The sequence below is a fragment of the Buteo buteo genome, chromosome 12, assembly GCF_964188355.1.
Source record: "Buteo buteo chromosome 12, bButBut1.hap1.1, whole genome shotgun sequence".
Classification (NCBI taxonomy): domain Eukaryota; kingdom Metazoa; phylum Chordata; class Aves; order Accipitriformes; family Accipitridae; genus Buteo; species Buteo buteo.
In genome coordinates, this window is record NC_134182.1 from 3,524,138 (window position 1) to 3,546,544 (window position 22,407).

Consider the following 22,407-nt stretch of genomic DNA (forward strand, 5'->3'; position numbering starts at 1 on the left):
GTTTTCAGGAGCAAATATTCTGGGTTCAGGTTCATACGCTGGCACACTGACCTGGACTTCTACTAGCAATTCATCATAACTAACTGTTGCTATATGACTGTATATAGTAATCTCAATATGTTTGAGGGATGGATCTTGGGAATTAGCAGGGGATCAATCTGAAAGTTTGCTGGTTTAAAGGTTTAACCAATCACAGAATAAAAATGGTTATTTGGACAGTATACATGTTGGGAGGTTTAAAAAGAGGTTGCACGTGTCATGCACAATAGACCAGGTTTAACCTTTTTAGCATAGGAGTCATTTTCTGGGTATTGTTCTCTGAAGGTTTCCCTCTTTTAAGTCCATTGGAATCAATTGAGATGAATTACCTCTCAGTCTGAGCTGACAATCACTGAAAGCACAGAACTTCGCTTTTGAAGGGTTTCACTTTCTAGATGTTCCACCTGAGAAAAAGATGAAGAACCTTTATCATGAGGCAAGAGTTTTTACTTTGTTTCTAGTTCAGCTGATTGAGAAATACAGAAGTTTTTCTGCTGTGAATGAATTACAGCCCATTTGTGGGAACATATGGATCACCATATTTTATTCTGTTATGTCTAATATCATGCTTCTGAGATTTATACTGTACCTCAAAGCTCTAGAGGAAAGCAATACCTTACTTTTGAAATTATTTACGGAAAATGGAAAAAGCTTGAGGTTTCTTAGTATACGGTGGTATAAAGGTTGCTAATACTTTTGGTTCCGTGGCTTATGAGATTAATAATATGCATGGTCCTAAGCTTTTTATCTCTATTTCACTAATTCAAATACAGTTGAGTTTTAAGGCTGGTATGTAGTGACTCAAAATTTTTCACAGTCTGATAGACATTTGTTTGTTTCAGGCCATTTCCTTGCAGGCAAACTGTAAACCATTACAAACAGCACTAAATTGTGCTCCCTTGTGAACAGGCGAGTATGTCAGGAGAACCAGGAAAAGGTGTGACTGAGGCTTATACCGATAAGAGGGAGATTAAAATTAGCCACATGGGGTAGCGGTGATAGCTAGTACATTCTGAGTTCTGTCGCTGTTAAATCTGCCTACAAAGCTCGGTAAACACTTAGGAAATGAACAATTTTGCATTTGAGGTGATGCAGAAACACTCTTTGCTACATCCCGTGGCCTAGGCTCCAAAATCACCCAAGCTGGGGGACAAACTGGAAAGCACAACGTAGATTACAATGTACATTCAGATAGTCTGTTGAAAATGTACGCTAGCACAAAACACGTCATCAGTGAGGATTTAATGAGTAGGTAGAGTAAGAAATTTGTTCCTGGGTGATGCTTGAGAGTCAGATGCTCCCATAAGCACCTTCCTTCAAACAGGTTCAATGCTTCTCAGAAGCTCAGACGGTTGGTCCTCTTGCCGTGTGCCCAAAGGGGCTTGCCTGTAGAGCAAGCTCAGAGCACTCACACCTAGCTTGCAAAGCCGGCTGCTTTTTCTGAGTCAGAGGATAACAGAGCAGGACAATAAACTCATGCAAGATGTAGGAAACCACAGTTTTATTCCTTTCTGTCTATGACTGAAGGAATCAAGCACATCTTGCCTGCCGGGAGAAGGACTGAAGGCTTTTAGCTAGGGCTGTGGTCACGCTGAGCATGCTTCGCCTCTTTGGACAAGCAAAGCTCAGATTCTTTTCTGCAGCATGTCTTCGGCTGCAGGTATGGAAAGCACCTAGTTAAACCTATAGTCTGACACTTCAGGCACACTTTAGGGAGGTGGGTTGCGTTGGTTTGAAAGATCACTCTTCTGCCCGCCAGAGACACCTAACACGTGAAAGAAAGGCACAGCCTGAATTGTTTTAAAACAAAAAAGCGTCTTCCCCTCGCTGTTTAAGAGAAAAGTTATAGTTATGTCCTTTCAAAGTAAGTCTCAGAGCTATGAATTACTCAAAGGAAGCAAAGCACTAGCTTTCAGTCCCGAGTAAGTTGCCTGAGGTTCGTCAAAGGGAGCTGTTTATAATAGGTGTCTGTCGTCAGAATTATTTTTGGCAATAAAATTGTGTTTGCTCAGTGTGCAGATTGCCATTTTTAAGGCATCTATTTCCCCCTGTTCCCATGTGACTGACACAGGGTATGAATCTTGGTGGGAAGAATCAGTTATTTCACCGCTTAACAATGGTATCCCTAAGTTTCTCCTTAGATGTGTCCCTAAACCCTTTATTTCTTGGAGTGCTTTTAAATGGATTGTTTTGGATGTGTGGCCATCAAGTGGATCTTGGTGCTCCGCTTATTGCCATAAATGTCAGTGTGCTGGATCCATAATCGAGACGATCTGTGGTCACATTCCCTGAGTGTGCTAACAACGTGCATCAGTGCTAGATGTGTTTCTAGATGGAGATTCTGTGACTGAATCCTCATCTGTGAAATTTCTCCTGTCTATATAAGTTGGCACATAAATAACATGTCCAGTTACTTCTAAGTAATTAGTCATACAGATGTGAAGTCTACATATGCATTTGAAAAAATATGGTCCTGCGATGTCTTTTCACATCATATATGCTCTCAGTTTTTTGGTCTACATTTATTTTTGTGATACATCTGTCATTCAGCACAAAAAGGCCAGACGATCAAACAGGTCAAAGATTCTACAGTTTTATTCTACAGGGTTTTTTTCTGTATCTAATATTTATTTCTCCTTAACAGGTGATTTGTATATTGGAGGAGTGGCCAAAGAAATGTATAAGTCCTTGCCAAAACTGGTGCATGCAAAAGAGGGATTCCAAGGCTGCCTTGCATCAGTTGACTTGAATGGACGGCTCCCTGATCTTATCTCAGATGCTCTCTTCTGCAATGGGCAAATAGAAAGAGGATGTGAAGGTATTAAATATGCTGATTTTTTTATAGCATAGTGAAAGTATTGTGCAAATCCTGCAGAGTTTTGTTGATATGTACACTCCATATGTGGAGACACTATATTTTACCTGCTTCTAATTGACCTTGTTTGACCCTTTCTTATATAAAGACTGCATTTTTTTTTTAGTATTATGGAGACAAGTGTGTGCCTGCCCTACAGCACAGAGATTGATCTGAGAACATGAGTTAACTTCTTAAATGTTTAATATAGGTTCTATCCTTCTCCAGTGGCAAGATATTTTGCATGTTTTTCATTTACTTCTGATGTATTTTAATTAATGATAGAAACAATAACAATTAGTTTCAATGAAGTCCTTTATATCTTTATATCTTCACTTAGGCATTAGCTAATGCTGAGACATTAGCTAATGAATTCCATTTTTAAAGCAAACATTGAGTTGATTAATTCAAGGCTAATTTATGAAACTGTTTAAGATCAATCTTCCATCTTCTTTATTTTTCTCACCCCTGAGATTTATATTGTCATGAGCCTTCCTATCTGAAATCAGTAACAGCCAAATATGTTTTATCTCACATTTTTTATGTCTTTATTGACTCATCTGGAATATCACGGAATTTAAGTGAGGACAGAATTAGAAGAGGTGTATTTCTAATTCAGGGGTGTCAATCTCAAGCTATTTTTCCAGCTGTCATTTAATCCCACGTTATTTTTACTATGATTTATGGAATAACTTAAATCGATTCTGTGTCCCTGCATATATATATATTATTCACATAATTCTGAATTTTGTGTCTATGTTCAATTTTATGTGTTCTTCCCTCTCTCAAATGCCATTCTTCTCTGGACAGAAAAATGTGTAAATGACACTGTAGAATTTCAAGTTGGAAACTTGATGATTTTGATATCAAGTTTGTTAAGTTTGCAAATAGACACTGTAAAAAATCCAAGCTGAGCTGGGGGGTTTCCGCAAGCTTCATGAGATAAAGCTTTCTGGTGGATAAATCTTGTCTCCTATTTGCGTACAGTATGTTCATACAGGTGGAAATTTCTTGTTCTTTACCCGCTACCTTTAGTTAACAGTATAAATTCTATTGATAGCACATAGAAATATGTAAAACTCACAACTTAATATTCTGTAGCTTTAGTGTCTATTTATTTCTATCAGGAATGGAAAACTATGTATAAATTAGTTTGTCACTGAGTTTGGAAAATCAGATTCTGCTTTCTCAATGACGTTAGCAAGTTCCACGCCTGCACCATCCCTTCAGAGAGTCAAAGTATGCCTTAATTCCATTATGCATTTCATAGCTTCTTTTGAAATTATGTAATTTCCTAAATGAATTTTATGTACTTCAAAGAAATATTGCTACAGGCCTAGACTGCATGTTCACCTTTTAAACTAGTGGCACAACTCAGCTATCAGTGAATTTAATAAAGCTACCAACAATTTAATAAAGGCCATACAAATACTGTCCTTTTTGGTGGAGAGTCAGCTTTTTCTGACACCAAAAGCATCTGACGCAAGCAAAATGGTCAAACCAGATGTGCTGCCTGGCTCCCGCAGAACTGCCTCATCAAAAGTCTTTTGCCCACAAAAGGAAATCTTTAACAGCGTGGAATGAAATATTCCCTTCTGACTTTTCTGCTTAACCCTTGCAAGTTAACTCTTCCATCTCACCTGTTTACTTCAAGTCTTCCTGTCTGACCCATCTGTCAGTCTCTTGTCTGCAGATCACGGATCAGATGTACAAAAAAAACCATTCTCACACCTAAAATACGATTTAAGTCACTTGCAGTTGCCTCCTAGCAGTCTCTTGTATGCCTCAAGCTGCCTGTAGCTCTGCTGCTGTGTGCAGACGGGACTGTCTCCATTCTTACGGAACTGAGCAGTTTCGCATCTATCTCATGCTGCAAGGGGATGCGTAAGCTCTGTAAGTCCTCCGAGATGTCGATTCCAAAGAGCTCGGGACACAGCAGCAGAAGTAATTTCAAAACAATAAGTATTAGTCGCTGCTACTCTCGATCCAAAAGACACCTAGCTGTACCGGTGGATGTATGCCCTTTGTTAAGTCATCAGCCTGCTGCAAAATCTTTCCTGAGAAGTGAGGCACCTGGATTTGATGTTCTTCAGACTCTTATGGGATTGAATTCCCCACCTTTCTGGTATTAAAAAAAAAAAAAAAAAAACCCCAAAACACACAAACAAAAAACCAAAGTGGGGTGAAAGCTCTTTTTCTCTCTTCTGTCAAACTGTGAAGCCAGTTAATTTTCTGTTAGGATTTTGTTCTTTAAGTAGTGATATTTCTCAATAACTTTACTGTCATAAGTGCATGTTAAAAGTTCGTTCTTTGAAACATTTTTTGCAAACCCGCACGTGGGATTGGTGTGGCAAGTTGTAAGGCTTGCATTTCAAAGTTTCAGCCACAGGCAGACAGGTATCTCTGTTCTTTATCATTGAGCACTGAATATAATTTACACTTGGCTGAATCTACCTTGTTGACAAATTTTCAATGGCTAGAACAGAAACTACTAACAGCTAGAAACATAAATATGCTAATTAGCTCTTCAAATTGTTAACAGCAAACCCCAGAGCCAGGTTGTAAGTGTCCAACCTGGTTTTCTCCAGTCAAATCCATTGTACTTTCTTAACACACTTTGAATAAAGCAGTATTATAGAAATTACAGAATGATAAAAACATAGTTTTAATATATTTAGGAGGAAAATGCACTGTGTGCGTGCACGTGCATATATATTATGATTTGCATATTAAATGTACTATATGAAAAGTTTCAAAGTATTAACATACGTGAAGATTCTTGGTGGTGAAATATGGAATTTGTTTTTGCAATACGCAGTACACATTGAACATGCTACTTAATAATGCTTTTTGTGTGATATATAACATGTACGTCCTCAATTAAAAAGTCTGCAGTGAAGACTGAATAAATTAGAATATTTAAATTGAATGTGAATCAAAATGTGAGTACTTGAGAAGAGCATATTACAGTATTTTTTTTAAATAGCTTAGTTCTGTAATATATATAGGAAAATATGAACCTGTTATGGTAGATATTATAGTATTTACTGACATTAAACAGTCCTCCTCTGCTCTTTTAAAAAAAAAAAAAAGCCTACTTTTTATTAAAAGAAATTCTTACATGTAAGCTAGTCTTGATGGCAATTTTGAATAATTACTACTATAGATAAGCCAAAAGTGCTAAGAATCAATTTCATAAAAAGTAAAATACCCTGCTTTTTAACTAGATCATAACTGTATTTTTTCCAAATATGTGTGTTTTAACATGCACTTTTTAATGTGCCTACAGGGTCCTGCAGTTTATGTACTTTTAAGTCCTTGTGACTTTTGCTCTACTTTTGCAAAGATGAGGAAATTTAACATTGCATAACTAAAGTGTAAATAAATGCATGAATATATAACATTTAAACACCTACAGATATTTTCACTTCATCTTTGTAAAGTTTCTGAGTAGCAGAATCTGGTGAGAAAAAAATGTGTCTTGTCTTGTCAGCTACGGGATTCTGTCATTATAATCCCCAGCTCAAGAGAGGGTGATGTAATGCCCAAATGTTTAAACTTCTGGGCTCAAAACTCCAAAGAAAAGGAAATCACTGTCCTATGTCTACCTATTGCAGTGAATCAGTTATAGGTAGATTATTATTATTATTATTATTATTATTATTATTATTATTAGAACAGGAGAAAATAGGACAGTTAATAGTTTTGCCCAAACAGGGAAGCAGCATACAATGCCCTTGTTCTCAATCACCCTGGTTCAGAGGTGTGCTCGAGCACGGCCTCATTTAAAGCAAGAGGCCATTGAACTGTCTTAAATCACATTGATATGGATTTTTCTAAAATACCAGTAACTCAAAAGAAAATCCCACACTGAGATGTTTGAAGGAGTCAGAATATGAAAGAAGGGTTAAGTGGATTTCTCTCTACAGGATGATTTAGGCTATTTATATAATCTTTGGACCAGTTTTGCCCTGTTATCGATGGCTAGCACTGGGAATTTCAAATGGATATTGATGTGTCTTCTCCAAAACAATTTGGGACCATTTTATAATCCCAGAACCAAATTTTTCCTTGTAGCGTCAGGAGTCAGAGTGAAATGTGTGTGAGAGCTCATAGTAATCTGTAGTTCACGGTCTGTATTTCGGTCTTCATTCACCAGTCATGAAGAAAGGGCTAGAAAAAAGAAAGACCACAGAGGATGACGGTGCTAATTATTTTTGAATTCAGTGTATCTGAACATGACAAATGGCTAGTCAGGATTCAGCCATGCATTTACTCTGCTAATGCATTCATATCTATCCAAGGAAGAAAAAACCCCAACTTTTAATTTTCCTTCATTACATGTCATCAGCTCAATTAACCATTATATTTGTAGTAAAATACTGGCAAATTACTGCTTTCTTATTTTGGCTTGCCTGAAGATTTATGGCTATTAGCATTAATTTGTTTGCATTATATGGCATTTCTTTCTCTCTTTAACAGCAGCATGCACTTTACTCTGAATGTTTTTTTTCTGTGTTTGCTGCCATTTCAATATTGCTTACTAACATTTAATATATTTTGCTTTTTTATTTTGCTGACAAAGTTGCATTGATGAAAGCTGATTTGCAAGGTAGATAGCCCTATGTGTATTAAACAAGACTGAAACCCCCAATGCACAGTTGGATTTCTGCAATAAACGCTCTGTACATTTCAGAACTAAAGTGTATTATTTTGTTTCAGATTTTGTCTTTCACACCTCTAAAACAATGGGCTACATGAAACTTCATTTTCCAGCCTAGCTTGCATAAAGGCTTTCAGTCTTGAATATGTTTGTATAGTGATTGCTTTTAGTGCTTTGATCATTCCTTTTCAAATTTCTTTATATTTCAGTAGTCTAGTTATGATTCTCTAGCAATAGAGTAGCTTTGTTTTCATGCATATGTCACATTTTGGCATGCCAGTTCATTAGTCTGATTTTCTGCATTTCCCCATGAAAAAGGAACCTGCATGGGATCCCCGAAGCATGTGAATCAGTACTTGCCAACATTCCTGCCAAAGAATCCCAAACTCCTCTTAATTTCAGACCTAAATCATTTAAAATAATTTGTGGGATTAAAAGCATTGTATAGCGTAGTCTCATTTTATTATTTCTTTTTTATTTTGTTTTGAATTTTATTTTCCAGTCTTCACTTTCATCTCCCAGAGCTTTGCTTTCTGTGGCATCTGGCTTTGCTGTTTGAAATGTATTTACAGGAAAAAATAATAAAGTTTTTAGAAAACATTTAGCCAGTTAATGGTCTGACACGAGATTAACAAATAACTTGCGACAAAGTTACCGTTCCTACTGGACCTGGAATAACTCTGCTTCAGTTTGTTCGTTCTTGTGTGCTTGACACATCAATCTTTAAAACTAAAGCAAAAGCACCCTTTTAATATTACATGCTGCTTCAAAATAAGCAAGTTTATGTGCATTTGACTTGGTAACTCTTTGCTCATTTGATTTGAGATGTTGGCAGCTAGTTAATGTGATCCAGCGAGAAATACCTTTCTGTGGAAGACAAAGTGCAAGTCCTTTTTTGTATGTTCTCATCAGGCCCCAGCACAACGTGCCAAGAGGATTCATGTGCAAACCAGGGAGTGTGCTTACAGCAGTGGGATGGATTCAGTTGTGACTGTAGTATGACCTCCTTTAGTGGACCATTATGCAATGACCGTAAGTACGCTAAAAAATGCTGATCTGAATGCTTGAGAGCTTGAAGGCAATATTTGAAGCAAGTGTCTGAAGCTTTATGTTATTTTCATATTAGATATTTAAATGAACTGGCAAACCCTGTGAAAATCTGTGAGGCTTGTGGGAAGAACATAGCTAAAATATACAGTATAAATTTTGGACAATGTGCAGTTTCAAACGTGGACAGAATTTGGCTTTATTACACTTGATTGCATGTCTAATATACTGATGGTTACCTGTTTGAAATAATCCCTTTTCTGCATAAATGTTACAAATGGGGTTTTTTCCCGACTGAAAAAACCTTTTACATTTTATTATCTTAAGCTATATTGTAATTTTGTAGCATTATATCATGAGGGCTATAATTACTGTGAAACAGTTGACAAGGCTCATTATCTCCCTTTGTAGATTTCTTTAGGTGACACACTAAGCATGCCAATAATAAAAGCATGCTGAGTATTTTAGTTCTTTTAAATTTCATCTGAATAAAACTACATAACATACACCAACCATCTGGTCTTTCAGGAAAAGCTTAAATGTGTCAAAAATAAGGGGCCTGATTCACCAGTGTCATAATCTAGTTTTATTCCAATCTAGCCTTATTGATCTAAATAGAATTATGCAGAAGTGAAAGTAGAATAGTAATGCAAGAGCCATAATGATCCACGGTAACTGATTAAAGCGAGCTACTGAGTTTTCTTTTTAACTCATCCCATTTGAAATATCCAAATGTTGCACATTTTTATATCCATATGAAGAGGGAATTTCTGTAAGGCTAAGCATTTTCATTTCTATTTGTATACATTTATCTGAATGAATGACTGATGGTAGAAAGTGTTGATATAACCGTCAAGCATTTTGGATTTTTATGTCTTGTTCTGGTTCCCACTCTACAGCAAGGTGTACCTTCTTGGACAAACCCTGAAATAACACGATAATTATAATCTGAAAAGCTTTTGGCTCAAATTGTATCTAGCACAAGGCTAGAAAATGAATTATGTGTAAAAGCTACATTAATTAGTCTCGTGAAAGTTCCACTTTTCTACTCTTGACCATGTTTGAAAACTATGAAAGGGACTCATCTCAGTCTGTTTCTCTGCAGTTGCTCTCATGGTAGAAATGAAATGTGGTATCAAAAAACTTTTGATAATTTGAGCAAAGTTTTGGGTTTACTTTATGTATATGAGTTTGCCCTTCCCAGCAATGTGAGTGATTAGTCATATTGCTAAACATTTATTTTTAAAGATTTCAGTCCCCCTATCTGCTACAGGAGAAAATTATTTGTTTCTATTTTACTTTTAAGTTGTTATTTCTGTTCTTCTGTGATCTTTGAGTTCTTCAAAAAGTAACTGAAACTATGAATAAGAAGTTATATATTCCACATCTAACAAAGGAAAAACTCTGTTTATAAATTTGTCTTATAGTAACTGATGTCTGGACCTGGAATATTCTATGAATTATTTCTTCAAGTGACAGCTCTTGCATAAATTTGGTGACCTGATGAATTTACGTAAAAAAGATATTTATCTGTGAAGGGTCATTTGTATGGTAACGTTATGGACTACATTGCACACAATCAGATAATTCTCAATATATTATTTCTGATGATGGTAAAGGAGTACCTTTAGTACATGGCTGCCAAATCCACTTTTTTTTCCCCAGATAATTTTTTTTTAATGTTCTTCTTTCACAAACATGAAATATAAATTTATCCTAGATATGGATGTTTTGTAATAGAATACAGAGTCTGGTGTATATATAGTAAGTTTGGTTTCTGCTTTATCTTGGCTCCTCAGATTAGTTCAGATACCAAAAATCTGCAAAGCAAATCTAACGAGAGAGATTTTTCATAATGGTATGTGTGAGGGAAAGGATGAGAAATGGTGTTGTAATCTCAGTGTCATCTAGATGCTCCTAGACTGTTCTCTGCTGTGTTTGGGAAGAGGAACGATGAAATGTTACTACAGTTTTAAGTAACTTGTATAGGCTGCACACCACAGGCTAAACTTCTGCAGCACTGAAGTAAGACAAATTCTCTTCACATGATGAAAGATTATCTCAGGACAGGTCTGGAATAGCGCCTCTTGTTGCTGAAAACCACATCCCCTCAGAAGGATGTAGGCATGCTCCTGAGCGGTGTGTGCAAGCAGGTTTCTGTTGCAGATCGCACATGGAGGGAGCAATGCTGGTTGACGGAACCCAAAATCCAACCCAGTATTGCTACACAGGCAGGTCCTTGGCTTACTTTACATTTGAATGTACTGTTTTATGTAAAATGGAGTATTCAGGACATCCAAATCTCATAGGTAGACATAGGGGTCATAAGTGAAACAGTTAAAAGTAGCCGGTTTATGGAGACTGTATTGGATGTCCGTGTCCAGATGTTGGCAGTGGGGGGCTGCAGGGTGGCCTCGGTGAGGAGGGGCCAAGACTGCCCCATGCCGGGCATGGCCAGCTCCAACGGAACCACCACCGGCCACGGCTCAGTCCCTCGGCCAAGCTGGTGGCACATCTGTGAAAACATGCTTAGAAAGTACGCCATTCTTACCAAAACGCTGGACAGATGAAGGAAGGGGGGACAAAAAGAGTGTCAAACAGCCGAGGGAACGCCAAGGTCAGAGCAGGGGGAGTGGGGCCTCAGCCAGGATTAACCCACCACACCTCCCTTATTTTGTTCCACCGGTTCTCAGGGAATATATTTGAGTAGAAATTTCAGAGTGACAAGATGGCTGAAGTGAGAGGGGACCTGTGGAGATCATCTAGTCCAACCCCTCTGCTCAGAGCAGAGTCAGTTGGTACAGCTTGTCCAGGTCTGTGTCCATTTGGGTTTTGAGTATCTCCAAGGATGGAGACTCCACAACCTCTCTGGCAACCTGTGCTACTGCTCAGTAGCCCTCACAGTATAAACATTTTCCTTATATTTAAATGAGATTTCACGTATTTCAGTTTGTGCCTATTACCCCTTGTCCTGTCACGGGGCACCACTCAGAAGAATCTGTCTTCTTTACTCCCACCCATCGGGTATTTTAAACCATTGGTAGGATCCCCACTGAGCCTTCGCTTCTCCAGGTTGAACAGTCCCTCTCTTCATGTGAGAGATCCTTCAAGCCCTTAATCACCTTTGTGGCCCTTTGCTGGACTTATCCCAGTATGCTCATCTTGCTCTTCCACTGGGAAGCCCAGCAGTAGGAGGTAGTGCTCCAGATGCATCTCAGCGGTGCTGAGCAGAGGGGAAGGATCACACCTCTCAATCTTCTCTCCTCCCAGTTTTGTATCACCTGCAATTTGTGTAAGTGTGCACAAATTACCTTCCTGCATTTGGGTTGATACTTTCAGCATGTTTCCCATAGAAACCTCAGTGCACAAAGATTTGACATGCATCGTTCGTAGGCTTTACAATGTACAGGTTTCACGTGTATCATTCTTGTCTTTAATTTCCAAAACGGAGAGTTTGGAGGAAATAATGAGAGAAATAGTTTCTTGAAAAGTTTTATAATATGTTCTACTAATACAGCGTGCAAGAAGTTTCTTTAGTCTTTCCTATAACAGCAAATTATTACTCCTTGCTGTTCAGTGTATTATTCCAGGTGAAAATGTGCACAGCTTAAAATGAAGATTTTTTTTTTAAAAGTTCTCTCAAAATAAGCACCATGTGAGGCAGGTTGGTTGTTTCCCAGTCCAAGAGTGTCCTCTGTGTGTCGGCTAGAGAGAAAGAGATGATTAGGAAATGTACTTTCTGTTGAAAATGACCTGGGCCAGCCAAGGGTAAGGCTACAGTTTTACAACTGCAGTCAGGAACACCCACAGTTCATCCCACAACGTCCACCAATGTTTTGCTTAGTCGCAAATCTCAGTACTCCACTACAGTGAGTATGGAGTGCCTCTAAGCCTCTATGGTGGCACAAGTGGGAACATTCTGTGTGCTGCAGTTTCCTATTTGCTGGAAGATAAACAAGGCAGGGGAAGTTTTGACCCCAAGATGCTATACAGATTATCATTTTCTCTTTTGATGTGATATGACACTTGGAGATTCAGGGCGACAGTGCTCTTTAGAAGTGATAGACAGAAGTGTTACACTGGTAAGTGTAAAGCAGACCAGTAGCAGTTGTTCCTACAAAATGGGATTATATAGAAGACTGTACTAAAAGGACAGTTAATGGCTGTTCTTACAAATGGATGGCTGCATGCAACTCCTCAGAGAAAATACATCATGAACATCGTAACTATTTCTAACAGCAGGTTATGTAGTGAAAGCTATCCTCCCAGGGAATTCAGCATTTTTATAAGAGTAGGGTTGAAAATTACTCTGGCAAAACAAAACAAATCTCTAAGAGATTATCTGCTTTCTATAAGTTTACATCTGTTTTTACTCGGGCAGTCTTTAAATATAGCCATATTAGTGAATGTAATGGCATGTTTGTGGAAACAAATACTGCTATTATGGCATGGAAAATAGCAGACATAATAACATTGTCACATTACATTAGTATAGAAATGTTCTGTGCCAAATTACAGGGCAGCTTGAACACTGTTACCATAAGGGAATAATGTATTGGCGTTGTACTTGTGATGGTATAGCTAACACTGTGTCAACACTTCCATTAAAATCCATTTCTGAAGGGTTAGAACTTCACCACACAGTCTCTTCTGACTAGGAATTTGACATTCTTTACCACTGTGAGTAACAAAAGTTCTCCTATTTTATTTTGACTCTTTACCAAGAAAAATCAAAAGCCCTCATTTAAATGGAAAACTGTGTCAATATTACAAAATGGGTTCACGTAAAACATGTTTGATTTTCTTGATATTGGACTGCATTATAAAGATACTGCCTTTCAGCTAATACTGTAGCTGTGGTGATGGTTAGATTTTATTTTAAATGTGTTTGGATGTTAATATAATAATTGTTGTGTATCGGGACGACTTAATTGGAGATTGGATAAGGAGTTCAAGGAAGGCCTGCTAGGAAAAGATGGAATCCACCTGCCAAGGTGGGTCAAACGCACCTTTGCCACAAGCTGGCCAACCTGGTGAGGAGAGAGCCAGGACTAGGAATGGTGGAGAACGGAGATGGGAACTCCCAAGAAAGTGAGGAAATAGTGGACTGAGTGTGACGGAACGGTGTGGAGCTCTGCCCAGGGACAAGTGATGAGCCAGCTGAGAACTTACGGGTTAGGGTTAGAGGGCAGACCAATGTCTAGTATGGTGTGATGTGTATCTGTTAAAAACTGCTTGATAAGGAGGAATAAATAGATGAGGCCTTCTTCACACAAGTTGAAGAAGCCTAGTATTCACAGACCTAGTCCTCATGGGGGATTTGAATTACCCCACTCCCTGCCAGAGAGGCAACAGACCGAGGCACAAGCAATCTCGGAGATGTCGGGAGTGCATTTACTTGCTGACACAAGGTAATCAAGGAGCCAATGAAGAGAGGCACACTGCTAGATCTCATACGTACAAGCAAGGACAAGCGGATCAGGGTTGTGACGGTCAGGAAGTTCAGGTTCTTGAGAGGTAGGAGCAAGACAAAAAGCTGGACTTCAAGAGAGCAGACCTTGGCCTGTTGAGGGACCTTCTTGGAAGAATCCCATAGGGCCCAGGAGAACTGGTAGATTTTCAAGGATCACTTCCTTGAAGCTGAAGAACCCTCATATGCAACCTCATACACAGAAAATCAAGCAAAAGTGGCAAAAGGCAGGAGAAGCCTCTGACAAAACTCAAAAGGGAGTGTGCAAGAGGCGGAAGCAGGGTCAGGTGGCCCTGGAAGAATGTAGAGATGCTGTTCATGCATGCAGGGATGGGATTAGGAAAGCCAAAGCCCTCTTGGAGTTTCACCTGGCAGGGGATGTGGAGGGGTAACAGGAAGGGCTCCTTCCAGTGGTGAAAGAGCAGGAAAATATGGACCTGATGCTGAATGGGGTGAGGGGACCTCATGGCAAGGGACATGGAAGAGATGGAGGTACTCGATTTTCTTTGCCTTGGTCTTTACTGGTAAGACTAACCTTTAGCACTTTCAGTAATCCCAGGTACCTGAGACCAGTGGGAGAGTCTGGAGGAGGACTTACCTCGGAGAAAGATCAGGTCAGGGAATATCTAAACAAAACGGCCATATACAAATTCCTGAGACCTGATGGGAGGCATCCACGAGTGTCACAGGTCATTGCAATGCTGCTCTTGATTATCTATGAAATGTCGTGGTTATTGGGGGTGGTTCCTGAGAACTAGAAAAAAGTAAATGTTTCTCCTGTCTTCAGGAAGGAGGATCCAGTAAACTACAGGCTGGTTAGCCTCACCTCGATTGCTGGAAAGGTGATGGCAAAAATCTGCCTGGAAACCATTTCCAAACATATTAGGGACAAGAAGGTTATTAGGTGTAGCCAGTACAGACTTATGAAGGGGAACTCATGTATTATGAAATGACAGTGGATTCAGTACTTGGGTATTTGTTATATTTTGCTAAGCTGACAATCAGCGTTCTGATTTGCAACCATGCTGTGCACTCAAAATTGGGACTGAACCATATATGTTTCCAGAAGATGAAATCCTAATTATTTCACATTGAACACACTGAACGGTGGATGCTTTTTGCTGTTACTGAGGATAGTAGAAACTAAACACTGTAGAAATACATTAGTTAAAGTTTATGAGAGATTTGGATTTTAGAGTGTTTGACATTATAAAAATTCCAGGAGGAACTGAATGATTCTCTCTTCAGTGTAGTGTTTGGAGAGTGCACTAAGTAATATTGAGGTTATACTTTGAACCACAAAACCCCTAAATATTGAGGCAGCATTCAAATTCTGCAATAAGTGAGAGGGTTTATAAACACCAGCCTTCTTCATTGCAGAATCCTGATCAAAACAGGCGCATTCTCACACTGAATGAGACAAGAGTCTTATACTTTGTGAACATGCAATTAGCAATTATGTAATAATCCATATGCAAGGAGGTGTAATTTAAATATTGCACACAGAAGTATAGACTTGGCTTTCCTTAGGTTTGTGGTGTTTTGTGTTTAATGTCGTGTATGTATATATATATTAAAAAAAAATCACACACTATATTTAGTGTATAAAAAATAGGAGTATTTATTATTTTCTCTTATCCATACCACTGACTTTTTACAGTCTTCTGAAGTATCATATGGTGTTGATAATGGATAGTGATTCTCCTCTCATGATGTCTTCCTTCTTCTGGAATGCAAATCAGAGGGTGATGTTCACATAATCTCTGTTTACATTATCAGTCCAGTACTACACAAATGATGGATTTAAATCAATTTACTGCATATATTTCTTTCACATTTATTAATTGATTTGACTGTTATGGATACTGGATACTGCATCTTTTGGACCTTTTGACACCTAGTGTAAGATCAGTCTTAATGCTACTTTTGTGAGAAGGCTATATATGAAATGAAGAAACTTAATTAAACCAGTGACTGAAAGCTGAACTAACCATAAGAGCCACTCAGTAGTACTCTCCAAAATACATATTCCTGGCTAAGACTTTGCAGTTGCTAGCTACCAATGAACGTATAACCTGCTATTAAGAAAAGGGATAGAAAATTCCTCAGAGTACTTTAAAACACATTTGATTTCCATCTTCAGTAGCTGAGAATTAAAAAATCTGTCCCTGATATCATACCAGTCTAAATACTTCATATGATTATTTTGCCACAGAGGCTCACAGTACACAGGAGAAATAAAGATAGCTGCACACAAAATTACAATGCAGGGCAAGCTGCTGGAATGAACTAATTGAAGAAATCTCAATTTGTTCAGCCTATCTTATCCAATATCTCTCTATAATGAATATCTGGAATTTCTGGTGACAAATATCAGTGGCCTAATTTGTATAAACTTCAAAGGAAGTAGGACTTCACACAGGCAGCCTTGAAAATGCAGAAACGTTGAGGTGTTTGGGAGAATCAGAAAAACTGTAAAAAGAGCAAGGAAAGCAAGATGTGTTGCCTGTGAGCCGTGGCTGTGGGCCAAGATTACTTTTTTTAACTTTTGTTTTTATTGGAATCCTAGTCAGGATGGACTGCACCTTGAGCTGTCAGGCTCCTGTGGCGTTATATGGGAGAACAGGTTGCTCCAGCCAGAACTATGGAGCATGATGCACAGCTGACAACAGTTTTTCAAGGTTTTAGTGGCCCAGCTCTGTTAAGTTTTTTTCTCCTCTGTTTCATGTGGATTTTGTAGTATGTAAGTTTTGGTCTTTCATTAAGATATATCAGTCTATTAATTATGTAAGTTAACAGGCACTTGTAACTGTTTTTGTTGACAGTCTGAAAATAAGTTTTAGAATTTTTTTCTTGTTTACAGCCAAATTCTGGAGTAGCCAGGTGAGCTATCAATGCCTAAAATAGTTAAGTATTTTCTTAAATACATTACAAGCTATCCCTTTAAAAACTGAAAAGAATAGAAGGTTGTTTGACAGTGATTGTAGAAGCTCTACGTGTGAGAATATTTCTAACAAGCAGTAATAAGTAAAGTTTTAAGTGGAATACTTGCTACAGAAAAAGCCAAAAAGGAACTTTCAAGGTAGCCAGAATATGTTGTTATAGTTGTGCTTGTAGCTCAGATAGAAGCAGTTATGCAACATTTCTGGCCTACTCGAAGGTATTTTCTATTTCACAATATTAAAAATGGAACATAGTGTCAGAAAATTGCAAGCTTCTCTCTGCCTCTGGAGGAATCAAGGGAGTAATTAAATTGGATTTTGGTATGTCAATAATATCTTTCTCTTATTAATGGCATAATAATTTTGTAAATCAAATCCTAGAAGTGTTTCCAGTGTCATAAAGGTGAAAATGATTAAGGGTTAATTAAATATATTCTCATGGAACTAAAATTGTTCTGTTGGGTATCGTTAGACTCCTTTCTCTAGAACTTTCAATTATTACAATTTTATAGCATAGTATGTACAATTCAGGCCTGAAATTTGTGTAGTCAAAAGCTATTCACATTAATAAGCATACTGGACGAGTGCTGTCACTCTTCTTTCTCACAGATTTCTCTGAACATTCTAACAATATCATATATTAAAATCAGTTTTAGGTAACTAGTAGTTTTCTGAACAGGATTAATCACTATACATGGCGCAGCTGGAGCAGGTTTAGCTCCATATTGGTGTCAGTTGTTCCTCTCCAACAAACCCCCAAAAAGAGCAATGAGTAAGTGCTAGTTTTTTTAGAAGATGACAGCTGCAAGGGTCGCAAATGGTAAGAAAGAAGAAGAAAAAGCTTTCCCCAGCAGTGTCTTCAATAACCCATAGCATGAGAATAGCTCAAAGTGTATATGGGGAGTTTGGTAATATATATCTATTTTACGTGTAAGATATTTAAGTACAGTGGCACAATGATGCACAATGGTGCTTCAAAAAGATAAAATGATTCAGTCTTTCTGCAGTCTGCACAACTGGACTCAGGTTACTAAGGCAACCTGATCTTCCTCAGCATGTATTCTGGCTTGACAGATAGGTGGGTTAGATTCAAAGTAACTACATACCTACGAAGAGCTCCTATATTCATTGCAAAACAAGACTTTGTTGGTAGCTTGATACCATCTTCGGACCTTCTGTGTGTTCATTTTTGCCAGGTGCTACAGAAAATTGAGGCAAAGAAAACCTTTTTTTTTAAAAGCAGTGTAAATAAAATGACCTGAATCTTATACGAGTAAACCAAGGTGTTCTGGAATCCAAATTAAAGATCTGCGTGATTCCTTGGAAGCTGAGAATGGAAGCATGCACTGGAGTAATGGCAAGGCACAGAGGAGGACACATTATACAGACAGCTTTGCAGCTCTCATGATCCTGTTCCCATGCTACAGGATGGATATCGTACCTGGTTTTAACCACTTTGAGCCTGCCAGCTCCCCCTAACCAGCAGTTAATCTGAATGACATTTCCATATTTTTCTTAGCATGTACATCCATAAGCACTCTTATTCTCTCAATGTCACATGTGATGTTTAAGATCCTTCAGTATGTCATTTTGACTTAGGCTTATGAATTCTGTATACTGATGTTGTGTTTGGAAGTCTTCATAGCTATTTTCTGCTTTGGTATTTTAGGAAATTATGAAAGACGGTAACAGAGTCAGTAATAACAGTATAAAAAAAAATACTGATGGAAGCAGTACTCTTAGGACTGAAGGAATTTTACAAGGTTTTAGTGTCTGGTTGCTTAATGAAGGCAACTGCAAAATGAAGTCCCAGCCTGGGGAAAGCTGCTCCATGTTAAAAGCGGTCAATACCCAGCTTGTATACCGAAAAGTTGGAACTGTAGAAAAGAGGGTGAAGAACAGCTAATGCTCATGAAGCTGTTTGGTGCCCACAAACCCGATTTAAAGGCTGTGTTAAGGATGCTTGTCAATTTGGTGCTAATTCTGGAGGAATCTTCATGCTGCTAAGCTTTATGCTGTCACTCTTTGTAATGAAGCCATACTTTGAATTGAAAACAGGCGTATGAAGCAGCACATCATTTCACTGTAAACATCCACATTCTAGAAACCACTTGAAATGTATGACATGCGGTATTCAGTGTCTAAGTGCATTAATATTTACAGGTACCATTTGCAAATCATCTTAAGTCCTGAGTCTGCTTTACCACATAAAGAAGTCCTCCCTATAGCACGTTTGTTGTTGTAAAATTCTCTCCCTTTTAAACAGTGTAAATCTTAAGAAAACTTCTAATCAGATCAATACTCTGATATTTGGATTATATTAAATCTTTCACAGAGAGGTCAGAGTACTTTGAGTTTGGGAACTTAATGCTGCTCAGAAGTATCGGCTGTGGTGGTCCACTACCTCCTATCCAGAGACCCTAAAAATAGGAGCTGAAGGCACTCAGTGCCTCTAAAAATGGGGGGTTTGATCACTTATATGATACAGATATTATCTGCTCTCCTTTTCTTCCTCTTTATCCCATCTTCTGGATCACCAAAACATGTTAGCCTGGGCTCAGGTTGATTACGGTCATGAATTTTCTTCCAGTCCAGCAGTAACTGTAGGTTGGCTTTCCTGTCTGGTCAAAATTTCATCAGAAAGTTGTTTTTAACCACTGATTCTGTAAGTGGCAGATGGTCATATCTTTGCTCATGTTAATTTGTTTCCTTTAAATACTCATGTTATTTGGTGCTTACTGAAAATAGCCTTTTCTTGTAACTTCATGACCTGTAATCATAGCGGCTGTCACATATTTGGACTAGTTTTATAGCCAACTCATATCTCTGGTTTTGACTCTGGGCCAGAACTCTCCCGAGGAGAATCAGAAGCACCACAACCCTTCAGCGCATCAGAAGGAGCCGAAGGGCCTCCTTAGTCTTTCACCATTATCTGTATTGTAGACGTATACTTGTCATTAAAGCCCCCCTGCACTGTTGTATGCTGTACGGCGTACACACAACAGTTATCCAGTATTTTTGGGAAACGTCAGAACCCCTGCACGAGTATACTTGTGTTTTGCACATGTAGTAAATTGGATGCATTCTAAAAAAAAGTCAGATTTACTGTGCATGCACAAAGCCATCCGTATAGCTCTTTCACAAAGGGTTCAAGACTGCTCAGCAGTATCAGGCTTGGTACACATAAAGACCTGGAATGCGTAAGGGGAGGGGACAAGTCTGAGATTCCTAAGAACCAGCCGTTCAGCCAAGGTGCTGGATATCTGAAAACCTTGGACAAATAAGAAAAATCCTGTAATTTTAGCCAGAATCCCAAAGTCAAAGAAGAGGATGTTCAAGTGGCTACGTGGATATCTATCTGGTAATCTTCTCCCACCTTCTTGCTCTCCTTGGCCATGTTCTGCTTTAGCACTGAGCTCCAATCTTTCCTGTTTTATTTAGTCTTTTCTTTTTTCTTTTTTTGTCTGCTAAAAGGATGGGGACACATTTTAATAAGCTTTCTTCTGTAATCCTTGAGGGGAAGTCTTTATAGCAGGAAAATATTCAAAATGATAGTATCTCTGTAATTGAAAGCACTACCAGGGAAAAATGAAAAAGGTTTCTGAATTTGCTGGACTAGTAGTGGCGTGTCAGATCAAGTCCAGATACTTTCAGAACTGAGTAGATTTAATTTCTGTACAACTAAGGCCTGGAAATTTTTGAAAATCATAATTTTGGGAAGATTTTACTGAGCAAACATGATCCTATTTCTGCCTGAAATTCTACCCCAAAGCTTTTACCTTTCTTGCCTCTACTTGCTACCAATGTGTATTACTAGTGGTACTTCATTTGAACTAGTTAATGCAGCTTTACTGGGATGACAGCCAACTTCAGAGAAAGCTTCTGTAACCCCAACAAATGCACAGGGCCGATAGATGATATTTTCACTGAAGATTAACCTTTTCCTGTGGATGATATTGTATGCCAGACAAAAGGGAAAACTTGTGGATACTGATTCATTAGCCTATAACAGAAATGAGGTGTACTGTAGTTTCAGATATTTAGAAAAGATATTTCTCATCATTAGACTATTTCTGCATTGTGAGGTTTTTTGATCCAGCTGAGCACAAGATAAATAAGTCACTTAAGGAATTGCTCCAACTTGTTTCTCAGCCCCATTCTCTAGGAAGAACGAAGTCAGGATTAAGGTTGTCTAATAGTTACAATGCTGTAAAAAATACTGTTGAATTAAGTGCCTTGGAAAACGTCGGTTTTGAAAGTCATAACTGAAGGGTCTTCTCTATGTTTAGAGCAGGAACAGCATCCTAAGTAGCAACATAAAATTCCCAATAACACCCTGCTAATGTAACCCTACACAGAAACTCTCCAAAACCAGGAATTCTGTTCCTTTTTATAAATTTCTTTAAACTACTGGTCCCATTTACCTTCTGAAATGGGATTGCCAGTGGAAGTGGGGATGGCACAGATATTCTTATGTCATGTAATTCAGCATCACCAGTGCAACTGAGGTGGCTGTGGGGGGATCAGTTGGGGGCAAATTTCAGGTTCTCAAACTTCCTAGGCCAGCTCTGCATCCTAAGCCAAAACCTTGTGGAACTACATCTTTAGCTTGATATGCCAGAAATAATGACTATGGTGAGGGGATGCTGGGAACAGATAGTAGTCTTGCTCAGTTTGTGCATAGTAAGTTGTTGATGTGTAAATATTGGTGGAGTTGTATGGTAAATAGTTTTTAAAACTGGAAAGTATAAGAAAGAGGGAGTAAGAGCTAATGTGGAAAGCTGTAGGGAATTATAACCTTATGTATAAGTGTTGGCAGTTGTACAGCCTTAGGTCATCAATTCTGGGCAATACTGGGTAGTTTGAAGCAGAGTTCTAAGTGATTTTAAGTATGAAGCGGGTAAAGCCTACCGATTTTTAAGAATAATAGAAAGTATGGGGAAGGAAGTCCATAGGATATCTGTACACAACAGTGTTCACTTTTAAGTTTAAACTGAAATGTGGACTATTGAGAAGCACCCATACACCAGCAAATACTAGTTCCCCCATGTAAATATTCTGAAATAAATTTTAGATGTATGTTTATGTGTGTAAAAATGTGAGCGGGTACAGAATTATAAAAATGGTCTCATATGAAAACAAAAATTTCTCGATTAATATAGTCTCAAAGATAATTTAAATTATTACTTCATATCACTGTTAAGTGATTCTGAAGAAATCCTTTCTTCATCACCCTATTAAAATATAATTGCATTTTTAAAAAAGAAGTAGGGATGGGAAATTTAATCATGGACTAATAACAGCATTTTGGAAAATTTTTCTCTGTCTCATATATATACACCAGTAATCCCCTTTTCACATTAAGATGTGTTCTAAAATTCTCAGATGAGTT

At 38.2% G+C, this 22,407-nt stretch overlaps 1 protein-coding gene across 3 annotated transcripts in view; it reads left to right on the plus strand.

The window, feature by feature from the left end:
- The window catches only part of NRXN1 (neurexin 1), a 718,668-nt gene that overhangs the window by 358,904 nt on the left and 337,357 nt on the right, over nucleotides 1–22,407 (plus strand). For all 3 annotated transcript variants that reach the window (XM_075042422.1, XM_075042423.1, XM_075042424.1), the window contains 2 exons: nucleotides 2,684–2,857; nucleotides 8,469–8,588. In XM_075042422.1, the coding sequence (XP_074898523.1) occupies nucleotides 2,684–2,857; nucleotides 8,469–8,588 (294 nt within the window). The remainder of the gene's footprint in view (nucleotides 1–2,683; nucleotides 2,858–8,468; nucleotides 8,589–22,407) is intronic.